General features: G+C 41.9%; 6 protein-coding genes and 2 non-coding genes across 8 annotated transcripts in view; all 8 read right to left on the bottom strand.

The window, feature by feature from the left end:
- Window positions 1-23: 23 nt before the first annotated feature.
- On the bottom strand, window positions 24-488 carry HIT1 (Hit1p; the record flags this gene model as incomplete). The annotated part of the gene is made up of 1 exon (XM_022611301.1): window positions 24-488. One exon carries the CDS (start codon window positions 486-488, stop codon window positions 24-26), a length of 465 nt encoding a protein of 154 aa, XP_022462724.1.
- Window positions 489-1,930: 1,442 nt separating this feature from the next.
- KNAG0Btrna10R lies at window positions 1,931-2,002 on the bottom strand. Its single transcript has one exon. It is a non-coding gene; the product is annotated as a tRNA-Arg (tRNA).
- Window positions 2,003-2,469: 467 nt separating this feature from the next.
- Window positions 2,470-4,050, bottom strand: KCH1 (Kch1p; the record flags this gene model as incomplete). Its single annotated transcript, XM_022611302.1, has 1 exon — window positions 2,470-4,050. The coding sequence occupies one exon, from the start codon at window positions 4,048-4,050 to the stop codon at window positions 2,470-2,472; it is 1,581 nt and encodes a 526-aa protein (XP_022462725.1).
- A 270-nt stretch (window positions 4,051-4,320) lies between these two features.
- BFA1 (Bfa1p) lies at window positions 4,321-6,084 on the bottom strand (the record flags this gene model as incomplete). The annotated part of the gene is made up of 1 exon (XM_022611303.1): window positions 4,321-6,084. One exon carries the CDS (start codon window positions 6,082-6,084, stop codon window positions 4,321-4,323), a length of 1,764 nt encoding a protein of 587 aa, XP_022462726.1.
- A 200-nt stretch (window positions 6,085-6,284) lies between these two features.
- Window positions 6,285-7,994, bottom strand: RAD7 (UV-damaged DNA-binding protein RAD7; the record flags this gene model as incomplete). Its single annotated transcript, XM_022611305.1, has 1 exon — window positions 6,285-7,994. The coding sequence occupies one exon, from the start codon at window positions 7,992-7,994 to the stop codon at window positions 6,285-6,287; it is 1,710 nt and encodes a 569-aa protein (XP_022462727.1).
- A 183-nt stretch (window positions 7,995-8,177) lies between these two features.
- Window positions 8,178-8,248, bottom strand: KNAG0Btrna9G. Its single transcript has one exon. It is a non-coding gene; the product is annotated as a tRNA-Gly (tRNA).
- A 1,661-nt stretch (window positions 8,249-9,909) lies between these two features.
- OSM1 (fumarate reductase) lies at window positions 9,910-11,430 on the bottom strand (the record flags this gene model as incomplete). The annotated part of the gene is made up of 1 exon (XM_022611306.1): window positions 9,910-11,430. The coding sequence occupies one exon, from the start codon at window positions 11,428-11,430 to the stop codon at window positions 9,910-9,912; it is 1,521 nt and encodes a 506-aa protein (XP_022462728.1).
- Window positions 11,431-11,807: 377 nt separating this feature from the next.
- The window catches only part of MTO1 (tRNA modification protein MTO1), a gene marked incomplete at both ends in the record, with an annotated part of 2,013 nt that continues 402 nt past the window's right edge, over window positions 11,808-13,418 (bottom strand). The window contains one exon of the mRNA XM_022611307.1: window positions 11,808-13,418. This exon is cut by the window's right edge and continues 402 nt beyond it. Within this exon, the coding sequence (XP_022462729.1) occupies window positions 11,808-13,418 (1,611 nt within the window).

Raw genomic sequence — 13,418 nt, forward strand, 5'->3', positions numbered from 1 at the left:
ATAGTTATGCTAATCGATATTCACTAATCTAGTTTGTCCGAGCAAATCTGACAGAATTCCTCAACGGCTTCATTGAAGTGCACCCCACCGTATCGCAATGTGTTTAAATAATCAATTGCTAGTTGTTTCCTCCCCTCAGAAGTCAGGTCTCCATTACCAGAGCTCGTTAGAATCTTGTGGACCTTTGCCAAGTGGAATTTTACCGTATTGTATTGCAAAAGCCCTCGAAGTTCCGGTGTCTTCTCATACAGTTCATTGAACATAGGATCTTTCAGTGTTCTCCCATTGGCTAATGTGTCTTCAGTGGTGGCAGTGCTCTGCTCTTTGATGACTGGGCCGTCTAAGGTTTTAGTCTCCTCGTCCTTATGGGAATGCTTCTCCTCGTTTTTGAAGCACCGGAGGGAGCAGTATCGTATCCGACATTTCGGGCATCTATACTTGGCATCACCCTCTAAACAAATCTCACACGTTCCATTCTTGGAGTTCATCAGATTGGAATTTAACAGGTATCGCAGCTTTTGGTAGAAATCGATCCAAGCTCATCGCAAGAATATTTCCATAATTCACTTTTGTATCTGATTTCTTTTTAACAAGTGAAAAGAGAGACAGGGAATACGCTACTTCAGTCAATAAGGATGCATTATAACTAGTCAGTGCAATAACTCAAGAAGCCAGTATTTGTTATCTAGGACTTTGGTTAGGATAATGATAATTGCGTTGAGTTATTGTGTGTGTTTCATAGGCCAGTGAGGTGCCTAACAACACCCAATTAGGTCTGCACCGTCCACCAAGTGATCGTTCATTGCTACTAAATGCAACAACCCCAACATCTTCTGGCCAGCGCAAAAGATCGTACACGTACAAAAATGGAAACTTCTACTATTAGGCGGAAGTCCATATATTAAGTACAATGAACACAGGGCGACGGAATATGGTATTCTTCTTGCTGTTACAGTGGAGTATGTACGACTAAGATGATGTCTCATATCTTGCTCACAATCCGAAAAAATGTCCCCACAGTCTGTCACATAACAGATACGTGATGATAAGGGGGCTCTATTTGTTTGTTTTACAGTTTACAGTTAACATCGATCACGACCACAGCAAGCACCAGATACACGATCACATTTGATATACTCTAGAGTCCGAATACGAAGGTAGACGCAATTATGAAAGCGGTGGAAACTTTAGGGTAACAAACGCTTTTAGACGCATCACCTTAACCATAAACAAATGGTGTATTTCGGATGTGGGTGGGGACGAAGCGATCTTGGAGAAATTCCGGGTTTTGAGGTTAGATGTCTCTATGAAACGGTTATTTCTATAATCCAATGAGTTAAAAGGATGACAACTCAATCACAACCGAATTTGTCGTAATAATATTTTACGCTGCACTGTGACAATGTACATGGAAGGCTAATTGGAGAATTTAAATTAAATTATCAAATATGGATGCGACCTTCCCCCTCCTTATGAGAATATATCAGAAGATTAAAAAATTATAATAAAGCTATTAAACGTGATCGAAAGAACTCTCAAACAATTGGGTATATCTACTTGCTGTTCTTCATTGTTAAGACAGCGTCCAAGAAAATCTTATCTTAACACTTGATACGGATACTTCCCAATCCATAGAAGAATATTATATTTCCACGATACATTCTCACCTAGCAAAATAGGCAGGATAAAGTGAACTGACGGAACCTTACACGTCTAATCGGTGTAAAGCTGTAGAATCCCATTTCCTACATGGTGATCCCCTAATCACTCACATGACCATATTTCTCTTCTCGAAGCCTCCTTTTTTTGCGCCACTCTCTTGTTTACAATTACTCGCTAGTCATATACAAGAGAAGCAGAGTACTATTAACCTTATAACATTCTTAATATACTCATCGCGATGGAGCACTAAAAATTATGCAAAAAAATACATTCCATACGGGACTCGAACCCGCAGTCTTCTCCTTAGGAGGGAGACGCGTTACCATTACGCCAATGGAATAAGGATTTTATTTTTTACGCTTTTTTAACGTCACTGGATACTATAGTACTTTAATAAAAGTCAGAATATAAATATCTTATGTATTGCTACATTTATACCACAAATATGCTGTTTTTAAGAGTTTAAAACGTAATCCTCAGTATTTTCAATATCAGAGATCACTGTACATTTAATAAACCCACCGTCTAGAGCTTGTAGTTATGATGGGGTGCAATCCTATCTGCTGACCCGCTTTGCTTATTGAGGCTTGCAACATGATATAGTCACCTCTGATGTTCAGAGCTTTTTGGGTAGTCGCTTCAGTTACTGCATAAGTGTGCCTAAATACGTGGCAGATTTTATAGATCTGTATTATATACATTACAGCATCCTATATGCGTCTCAGATCGATCGTAAAGTATATATAGAGAGTGTTACATATTTGAGTGAGAGTAACCCACCTGAGAGGGTTGTGCTTCTAGGGTATTTCATGGATAGAAGTTCTCGTTACGATATTCATCGTGGGGTAGTAGTGGTGACTGTTCGATATCTTGTCTAAAGTACGCCCTATCCGGTGTGAATATGTTAGATTTTTGTTCAAATGAGCTTTGTGCGAAGGAAATGTCGAGAGGTGGAACAGGCCTTTGTGTTTTACTCTGTGCATGACTTATTGTTGAAAATGATCTGTCATGGTCATTGGGGAAGCTAGAAAAGTTGTTGTTCATGGCTCCTGACGTTGTGTCGTTACTAGGGTGGCGTGTCTGAAAATCCAGGTTATCAGGTTGCAAGTGGGAATATTTGTTGACCTGACCATGGTTTCTTTCAACAAATCGCGTCCGCTCATCTAGTAATTCCTTTTCTCCAAGTTTTGAAGAGCTGGAAGTGACATTTCTATTCCCCACACCAAGATATTCGTTTTCAATGCTGTTTGATATATTGCGGAAAGATTGGGGATGGGGTTTTACCAAATCTGCCTGACCCCTAATGGTTGACGTTATAAAGACCAATTCGTTTAATGCATCCATTTCGAGACTATCTGATTTCGTAAGGGTATCGATTGGACTATATCTGTTCTTTTCATTTTGATGCAGGGAAGTGCTGGAATCATTATACGGAACGTAGGACGTGGACTGAAATATCGGGATTTGGCTGTAGCTATTAAGTTCAAGCGTTGACTCGGTGTTGGATAATAGTCGTGCGTTGTAAACTTTCTCTTCCATTTTCCTGTTTTGCTTGGTGATGAGCTCATCAACGTGACGGCAGATCGCTATGCAAACATAGTCCCTCAATCCCGCATATTCTTTTTCGTGAATGAGTCTAAAATAAACAAAGACTGAGCATATCATTGCGAAAATAAGCTTGGCCATAAAAAACATCCAGACAATGAACGAAAAGAGCATGAATGACAAAAGGACAGCCTCTTGATGATTACTTTGAGCAATGCCTTTGATTTTGTTAATCAGTCCCTGGAAAGATTCCAGGTCCCCCAAGTCCATATTGTTGTCTAGGTCACTATGGACTGTGACTAGTACGGACCATAACGTGAGTCCATTGATTACTTGTCTGGGAGTATCTGTGAAAAGTAGCCCAAGACAGTCCTTCAGTTCAAAGAACACAAAGAAAGCGAACCATTGGAACGTGCCCTTCGATGATATCCTGTCGAAAATGCAAAATTTAGGATAGTTGACGAACGAGATACTGTTCCTGCATATATTGTTGACATAACAAAGAGCGATATTTTTCGTCCTATAAATCCGAATTGCATGTATCACATTCCACAGTAATAGTAGTATCGATGCCAATATGCATCCGCTAAATAGCCATTTGGAAATGCGGAATGGTAGATACGGTTTGACAATATTATTTGACCAAGAGTTGTAGGCCAGCAGCTTTATGCACGTGTAAAGATCCGAAATAAATAGGGCAAGTTTCAGCAGCCCAAATGCCCAAGTCCCAACAGCGTAGCTGAGAACAGTCTTGAGTCGATAGTTTTTGAATAAATCGATGTCCACGTCAGGGAATCTTTTCGGATTTATACCCTTCTGCCACTTGTTACTGAAGAACCACATTGAGTGATCACACGCAGCCTAGGTAGAAAATGTCAATTGATTTGAAGAGCGTAGACAACAGTTGTTCGGGCATCCAATTGCTGTAATTTGCAAAGTGCTCTTCCTGATCAAGAGAATCTCAGCCTCGAGGCTGAAGCTTTCTTTATACAAAAAAAAAAAACGAAACAAAAAAAAATTGAAGCTTCGCCTTAGTTCTAAAAATACGACGCGTCAACATTGAAACCGTCTTGAAACGAGCAAGAGCCCGTCGCTTGGCCGCTCTCGTTTGGACTAGCTGCGCGTTGAGTTCAGAACCATCTTCCTTATCTCGTACATGAAATCCTTGCTGTCCTTGCTAGTAGATGATACGTCCCTGCGCGCTGGATCCAAAGAGTCATCGCTTATTTCACCGGCACTGCAGAAGCTTTCGTCCGGATGATCCAACTGACCTGTGCGTAAGATGAACCATGCTCCTACCTTTTTATTCCATCTATTTTCCTCGTGGTAAAATTTCTCTAGTGTCTTCGAATTGATCGTATAGTTCACGTTCGGGTCAACCTCCAGATCACTGTCTCCAAACTGCTTCCCCACAGATATTCGATGTCCAGCAATCGGTATCCCTAAACCATCTCTTAGAGAACGTCTACTCGGTTGACCCCTTAACGTTGCTGTGCTACTTTTCTTCAACATTCTGTTACCTTTTGAAATTTGGGGAACGTCAAACTGATCATTGATAACAGAAAACGGGTCAGAGTCTGCGCCGCTCACACTGACCCACCTTTGGTTTTTTTCATCAAAGACCATGGACCCAACCACTTTGGGGTTATTGGAATTGGATCGCGTCTTCATATATTGTAGCATCCCCTCATCAATGCTGTCAGAGATTGACCTGTGCTGATTGTTCTTTATCAGGAACGGGTTACCGGGCAAGTTAGCATCGATTGTGTCTCTATCTGGGAATTCATTCAAAATGTGCGGGTCCTCGACCCATCTTTTTTGAGGCACACTTTTACTTTCGAGATTATCTGTTGGTATATGATCATCTATGCTTTGTTTGATTGTTCTAATGCGAGAGGTCGGGCTATTACTGTCCCCTCCTGTACGGAAGGGTCCGCTGCTATTCCTGTTACCTCTATATGGTAATGACCCCACCTCATTTGTGTCAAGGTATTCATGTTTGTTGTATTCTTTTGGTGATTGTCTCCGTTTTACGGAATTAGCTAGAAATTGAGGTTGAAGTGCGTCGTCATCGAAGTTGAAATTGAAATCTTGATCATCTGCAAAATCAAAATTCTCGTCCTTCATTGGGGATTCCTTAAATTGTTTCATGTAGTCGTAAGAGTTCAAAGGTTCTATGATCACGGTGTCGTCCAGGTTTTCAATATTCTCATCTGCGTACTCGTCATTAACTTCTACAATCGGTGATCCAATAGGATTCAAATTAGGCATGGATTTTTTAAATCGCACAAAATTACCATTAGAGGTACTCTTCAAATTCCCATATGACTTACTTCCCTTCAAACTGGGCTGTGACCGAATTCGAATACTCGACTTTGTAAACTCTGGAGTTTTGTGTCTCTCATTGATTTTCAATTCTGACATCGAACGCGGATGCCGTAGCTCGGCATTAGAACGGCCAGTCGAGTAGGTCCCCACTTTCTTATTGTTCTGTAAACTTGACATCCGATGGAACTGTTGAGCAAATTCATTACTTCTCCGTGTTGGTGACGATTTGGGATGTGCCACCTTACTAAACTGGTTTTTAATCGCCTCGTCAAAATTATCTGTTTTAAACCGGAAATCCTTGAATTTCGTCAGATACTGATCACCGGAGTCATCCGGTCTTGTTGGATCCTCGTTGGTATAACCTTGGGTATGAACACCATCGGAAAAGATAGTGGCATCCGAGCTAGTTGTAGATGACGCCGTAGGTTCCATTTGCGGCTGGCGTATTCTCTCCTTCATTATCGAACCGGTAGGTCTTCGTTGTCCGATTTCCTTTGTATACGATGTCTCCAGCTCTTCAAAGGAGGAATCGTAATCTGGCCGGTTCATCCCGTATTAAATAGAATGTTATAGTCCGACTACAGTAGAAAGCGGCCTGGCCTCAGATTTGACTATCACATTAAAGCGTGTGACGTATTTATTTGTTTACATTTTCTTTAAAAGATCAAAATAAAAAAAAATACTAAGAAGAAATATTCGTCATACTTAAGACGTTTGGGTTTGAACTGTTAGTGGAGAGTGTGATGAACCTACATACTGTCGCTCTGTCTGCCTACCAGTGTGATTCCCGGGCGTGGTTCGACGTTTGCCGTGATCAGGTTATCCCCGAAAACCTCTATCACCTTCAAATTAGGGTTCTGCTCACCCAACAGTTCGATAATCTCATCATCCACTGCTCTCACGAACCCCAGGTCTAGATATTTTAGATTAGGACACTTCAAATTCTTCAATGCGGACTTGGTCAGACTTTTCAAGCTGTTTAAGCTTATCTTTTGCAAAGAGCTGCTGGCGGCGTTTAAAAGAAGCTCCTCGATGGCCGCGTCGTCCAACTGTAAGCATCTCTTCAGGCTGAGCTCCTTCAGATTGGGCAACGACACTTGGCTCAGGAAATACACCAATGCATCGCTCGTTACCTGGTCCAGCTCCTCTATTCGTAGCACTTCCAACAGAGAATTTACGCCGGCAACTCCAGAAGCAAACGCTCCGAGTCCGTTTATGATCATGGAGTCGGTAAGGTCAAGACAACCATTCAGAGTTAGCGATTTCAGGTTCTTTCCAACCTGTCCCACAATATTAACTATCACCTCATCTGATACATCCTCCTCGTTGTAAGGGTACTGGATGGAGAGCGTGTGGAAGTTCTCGTTGTCTAAATATTGAGGTATCATTGCGTAGTTGAAAACTGAATCCAGTCTCGATAACCCCAAAGAGACTAATTCATTGTGACAGTTGGAGAGTAAACTTTCCAGATTTTCATCTGTGAACCTATGTGTATTTGAAATGTGGAACGCCCGTAATCGGCCTTTCATATTCGTGAAGAATGCGTTCCATGTAGCATCGTTGATCAAAAAGGGGCCGTCTAAGTACAGAGAGTGGAGATTCGGCAATTTTTCACAGATGTAGAGTAAGGCCTCGTTATTCAGCTGTCCGCACATTTGTAATGACAATGAAGTAATGTGTGGTGAAAAAACGGCCAGTGTTTTATAACCGTCGTAGGAGATGTTGGAGCAGTCATGAAACGTAAGCTCCGTCAAATCGGTCTTCAAGAACAGTTGCAACGTGTAGTCGTTTAAAGCTCTGTTCTTAGAAAGTGCCTGACTCAATAAGGCCAAATTTTTGGTGGAAACCCCACCCAATCTTTCCCTAAGTTGGGCAAAGATTGGGTTGGCCTTGTTGTTATGGGAGTTATCTTGCCATGATATAATATTGTTTGTGATTAATTCTAAGCATAAATCTTGTAATGTTGGAACTTTGCTCTCCTTCTTATCCAGCAAGTCCTCAGCCTTTCTTTTCCTTCTTCTCCGAGCTTCTAATATCTTCTTGTTGTTTGCTCTCTGATCCGCTCTATTCCCTCTCTTCTCCAATGAAGGGCGGGCTATGGATGGAGACCCTTCTGTTTGGGTAATTTCTTCTTCATCGCTGTCATCAGTTATGGGGCGCTTACGATTTGTCCTAACCAAAGCATTATCATTGTCTTCGCTATCCTCCCCAGAGTCCAAATCAGGGTGTACATTGTCCTCATCAACTAAATGTTCCAGCCTTTTTCCAGCATCGGCACTATAATCATCCTTGCTGTCAGCATTTTTTAAAGGTTCTGCTTTGGCTGAGGCCTCTTGTTGATCAATCCATCTTTGTCTGATTGTTTCAGCACTAATACCTTCCTCCTTTAAAAACTGAGTAAGTGCAGAGTTTGGACCCTTAATGTTGTTGCCCTTCCCTCTATTCCTGCTCCTATACATTGTTGGTTTGCGGTGTTCAAGCTATGGGTCTAGTACAGAAACTGGGTATGGTGGTGGCCTACAATCCTTCAGTAAGGTCTTTGAATGGAGCAGATATGAGCAGAGAGATGTGGCCAGGGTATCTGTCAAGAAACAAGAGTTACAAGTCTCCCCAAATTAATAATCGACAAAAACCAAAAAAATTGCGCAAGCCCGGAATCGAACCGGGGGCCCAACGATGGCAACGTTGGATTTTACCACTAAACCACTTGCGCTTACAATTTTTAAAAAAAGATTAATATTTTTTAGTTTTGTTCCATAACTAATTTAAACAGTTTTTATCTATTAATGATGTCTATAGGCATTTTTTGTGGTAATTTTCCTCTTTTCTGGTCAAGTGTTGATCCTGAGTCATTGTTTTGCTTAATAAAAATAAACAAAAGAGCTTCAATGACGTTTCAAAATTGAAACATGCGCTTTACGTCACATTAAATACCCCATACTATACTCTTACATTTCTTAGTGCGGTCAATAGACCATACTACCAAAATATCTGCTATGGTACATTTGGGACTTTGAATCTATCAAACCATTGGCCTGAAAGTCCTGATATAATGAAAGTAACAAATAACCACAATAAATAACCGAGTACTCATTTCCCAGCGTTTGATCCGTGGACTCAACAGTTATTTAATTGTCTCCGTGCATATGAGTGTATAAAACAAAAATGGCACGTCTACAGTTTTTCTTCTGCAGGAGGAGAGTTTGCATTATCTGACTGATCATTCAATCTGTTGAAAAGTAATACTAATCGGAGCAAATTATCAAACTATAAGGAATTACTGTGCCTGGTTATGATATCTTCAGCACATCATGTAAATCACTGTTAAGAGATTTTATTGAAGGGTTTGTGTCTACTATCCGTTTCCCCTTACCTTCCATAATCCTGGGCCTTCGATGATCATCGTTTGTCCTGTCCGATATTATGTCATCAATATTAGAGCTCTTCGGTGCCGACGTACAAATTTACATCGACAGGAGATCTATTAGTGCTGGATATAGAAAATGAATATGATAAGGGTGATAAGATATCATCATAGGCATAAACAGGACACACACTTGATAAAAGACACAAATGTTAACGAGACAAATAACGATGCCACAAGTGCGGAAGTATCCACCACAGTGAGAAAGTGAAAAGTCACACCATTGACTCTGAGCAAATTCTCACGTATATAAAGCCTAACTACATCGAATGAATTGATCCTTCTATCTGTGACAATATAGAAGAGATCATCGAACCATTTACTTATATATTAAGTATATACCAGAAGTCAAACGTGAACTAAAACATCTCTTTACTCTACTACAATGAATAGCCACGGCGAACAAGACCCTATTCAACAATTAGAATGTAGCAAGGAGTCCCAGTTGCTCAACTACCCCACAGTTTTTCAAACACCATTTGTAGTTACTACATTTCATTTATGATTTATGTTCCGGATGGGTGTTCAATAATTAACAAAAAGAACAAATACTACAAATTAAATAAATAGGAAAATTCTTCTTATACTATGACAAGATACTTCCAGTATTCGTCAAATTAGTAGTACATAATTGAAAGTAGCCAACGAATAATATGGATTGAATACTACATTATGGACCATCTCAAATACGGGGATAATACAGTATTTGAAACTTATATATGATATTCTGAAAAACCAGAATGAGCCGTGACATTATTATTATCAAAGATACACAACAAGCCTTTCATTTTAAAAGACTGAACAGATAGCATATAAGGGATAATGAAATTCAGTGGCTGAAACACGGAAGAGCTTATTTATAATGATCATCTATATAAGGCAAACTAACACGCTTTCTAAAAATGCTAAAAAAATTAGCCATATCGATATTGACATATATACATATATAATCACTTCCACCTTGATGCAATGCTATCAGCAGCAGTTCTCCCAAATACAACACATTCCAAAAGACTAGACCCACCCAATCTGTTGGAACCATGGACACCACCGGAAACTTCGCCGGCAGCGTATAACCCGTTAGCGAGAGGCTTCCCCTTGGTGTTCAGCACCCTAGCAAACTGGTCAATTTTGGCTCCCCCCATTGTGAAGTGTACAACAGGCGTTATTTCCCCTATGAACACGTAATCATTGGCGCTGATGTCAGTACCGAATGTATTCACCACCAAAGGGCGGCCGTATTGATCATTCTTTGACTCCGATGAATAGGTTTCCAGTTCCTGGATGAATTCTTCTACTGTTATGGATAAATGGTAGGTTTTAACAACATCCTTGATGTGAACTTTCTTAATGAGCTTCTTAAACATGTAAAAGTCCATGTTGTTCTTATATGCCTCATAAACCTTTGAACTCATAACAAGTAAAGCTCTGTTATCATCAGCAGGACAAAATTTCTGTATAGCAGTTGTCACATTATCCCTCGTGTCCAATTCATTGTAGAACCGTTTCCCGAAAATTGGATGAACTAAAATACCACCAAGGCCTCTCAATGCTTCTGCCGCCAAAAATTTCCAGTTATTCTCTCTGTCATTTGGATCAATGAATCCTGTTGGGTGGACCTGCACTTGGTCCATGTCAATAAGGTCAGCGCCTAGCAATTCTAAAAGATTTTGACCATCGCCTGTGGTTTGTTTACCGTTTGTGGTGGGCAAATCGATCAGTTCAGGCGCGAACCGCTTTAACATATCCTTGGAAAAACCAAACCCACCGGAGGCAAAAACAACATTGGATGTCTCGATTTTCTGCTTCTTACCCTCCGAGTCAGTATACACGACACCGGAAACCTCTCCTTTATCACTGAGTATAACATCCTCTACTTTGCTCTCTAAGCTGATATTGACCAAGTTAGGTTGTTCCTTAGCCAAAATTTCCAGTCTTTTGGATAGTGCCGATACTATTTCAAAACCGGGCGGTAGTTTACCGCTGGATCTGTGTGTCCTGGGGGCAGAGTGCCCGCCCAATTGTGCCAGCAGGTCCAGCTTAATGTCAAACTCTTTTTGTAGCCAAGCTACGGCAGAGGCTGAATTTGTTGTGAGACGTTCCATCAAACACTCTACACCCCTGTTCCTTGCAGACTTCACTGTATCCTTAAGGAAAAGTTCCGCCGAGTCCTCAACGCCAGTAGAACGTTGCGTTTCTGTCCAGGCACCATTGATCCCACTGGATGCCTTGATCGAATTCCCACCTATAGAACTAGCTTTGTCCAAGAGTATTACAGGCAGCTTATGCTCAGAGACCAGCTGATTCCCTGTGGTGAGTCCAGCTAACCCGGTTCCAATAATGACCACCGGGCGGGAGGAAATGTGCCTCTTCGCCGGCTTTGAAGCTCTCAGAATAAACGGTTTCAACATGATAACTACGATCACTATGAGTAAAATGTTCAGGAATAACCTTCTAATCGGTCTTCTCATCTGTCTCCCAAAATCCCAGTTAAAACTCGCGAGAAGCAGAACAGACTTGCACTTATCTTCCTGACATCAAAATATAATAACCTCATTACTAATCGTCAACTGTAATTCGTTAAAGGTTCAAAAATTCAAATTTTTGCTCTTCTGTCACAAGGGATCAGAGCGGGACCCTCTGGAGGGTGCAGGGTCTCCCGTGACAGGCAATGGTATAATGTTTAAGTGACTAAAGTTGGGGGGGGAGGGGGACATTCTCAGTTGAGGATGTTTTGGTGTGGAATGCATCATCTTGGGTTTTTATTACAAGTTATTATATAATGGAGTGACGTGGTGAAAAAGAAAGTAGTGTTCTTCTCGCTAGGGAATAAGTAATGCAATAGCAGTCACACCGATTTCATGTCGTTGACGAGTTTGTAAAGTTCAAAAAGAGCGGCTGGTGTCACGCCCTCGATCCGTCTTGCCTGCCCCATTGTGGTCGGTTGCACTCTGTTCAAGAGAAGCTTGCACTCAGAGGATAGGCTGGGCACGTTTGTGTAATCGTAACTAGATGGTAGCAAGATACCCTCATCTGCCTGAAACGCCCTGATAAACTGGTTTTGTTTCATCACGTAAGGGTCGTATTTCCCCTGCACGTCTATCTTTAGTAGCAGGTGTTTCGATATCGCGTGTACGTCGATGGCCAGATCTGGGAAGGCGCTGCACAACTTGGCCAAGTTTACCCCAGCAAATTTGAAAATGTCCCACGCGGACCTGTTACGCGAGGACGGTGCTACCGAAATGCCCAACTTGTTGCTCCACGTTTCTGCGTTACACGTAAATACCTTCAACTTGTTTACAATTGCATCGTAAGTTTCCCTGTTGAATTTGCAATGGTCCATACGTTCTTGACTTATGACACCGAGGTTGTATCCCTTCTCGGTGAGTCTAAAATCGGCATTATCTGCGCGCACGCTAATTCTAAACTCAGACCTCGAAGTGAACATTCGATACGGTTCACTGATGCCCTTCGTTATCAAATCGTCAATTAGCACCCCAATATACGCATCGGAACGGGACAATTCCAATTGAGGCTTATTGACAAAGGCGAGCCCCGCATTGATCCCAGCGACAATACCTTGCGCGCATGCTTCTTCGTACCCAGTGGTTCCATTGATTTGCCCAGCCAAGAATAGTCCCGAGACCGGTTTTGTCTCCAGGTTCCGTTTCAGTTGGCGTGGATCGACATAATCGTACTCTACACCGTAAGCTGGTTGAACGATATTTGCGTGTTCCAGCCCTGGAACCATCCTAATCATTTTCAGTTGAACATCCTCGGGCATCGAATTCGAAATACCGTTTGGGTATATTATATTGCTTTCGAGACCCTCCGGTTCGAGCCATATTTTGTGCGAGTCCTTGTCCGCAAACCTGATGATCTTCGCCTCAATCGATGGACAATATCGAGGACCCTTGACTGTCTCTTTGATGTGGACACTTTGCGACAAGTTCTTCGATAAGTATTCGTGCAACTCCTTTGTGGTCCTTGTTCCGTAACACAGCACCTGGTCCCTTATAGCGACTGTATCGTTCATGTAGCTCATCGGGTACGGGTCCTCATCGCCTCTCTGCAGTTCCAATCCGTCAAAATTGATTGTGCGACCGTCAAGTCTCGCTGGTGTTCCCGTCTTCAACCGGCCCAAAGTAAACCCCAATTTATTCAAAGTGTTGCTGATGCCGAACGTCGGATCCTCGTTTATCCTCCCTGCGGGGAAAGACTTCAATCCGATATGGATTTCAGCGGATAAGAAAGTCCCCGTCGTAATAACAATCTTACTGGCCTTCAAAACGGTACCGTCGTCCAGCACGGCACCACGGACTATCCACGATGCAGAGCCACCGTCACCGCCCTGCACAGTAACGGGTTCCACGATCAAATCCTCCACTTTCCCCTCGTGGATCGTCAAGTTGTCACACTTGGCTAGTTCTTGCTGCATCGCACTCAAGTAAAGTTCCCT

Source organism: Huiozyma naganishii, chromosome 2 (genome assembly GCF_000348985.1).
Source record: "Huiozyma naganishii CBS 8797 chromosome 2, complete genome".
Taxonomy (NCBI): domain Eukaryota; kingdom Fungi; phylum Ascomycota; class Saccharomycetes; order Saccharomycetales; family Saccharomycetaceae; genus Huiozyma; species Huiozyma naganishii.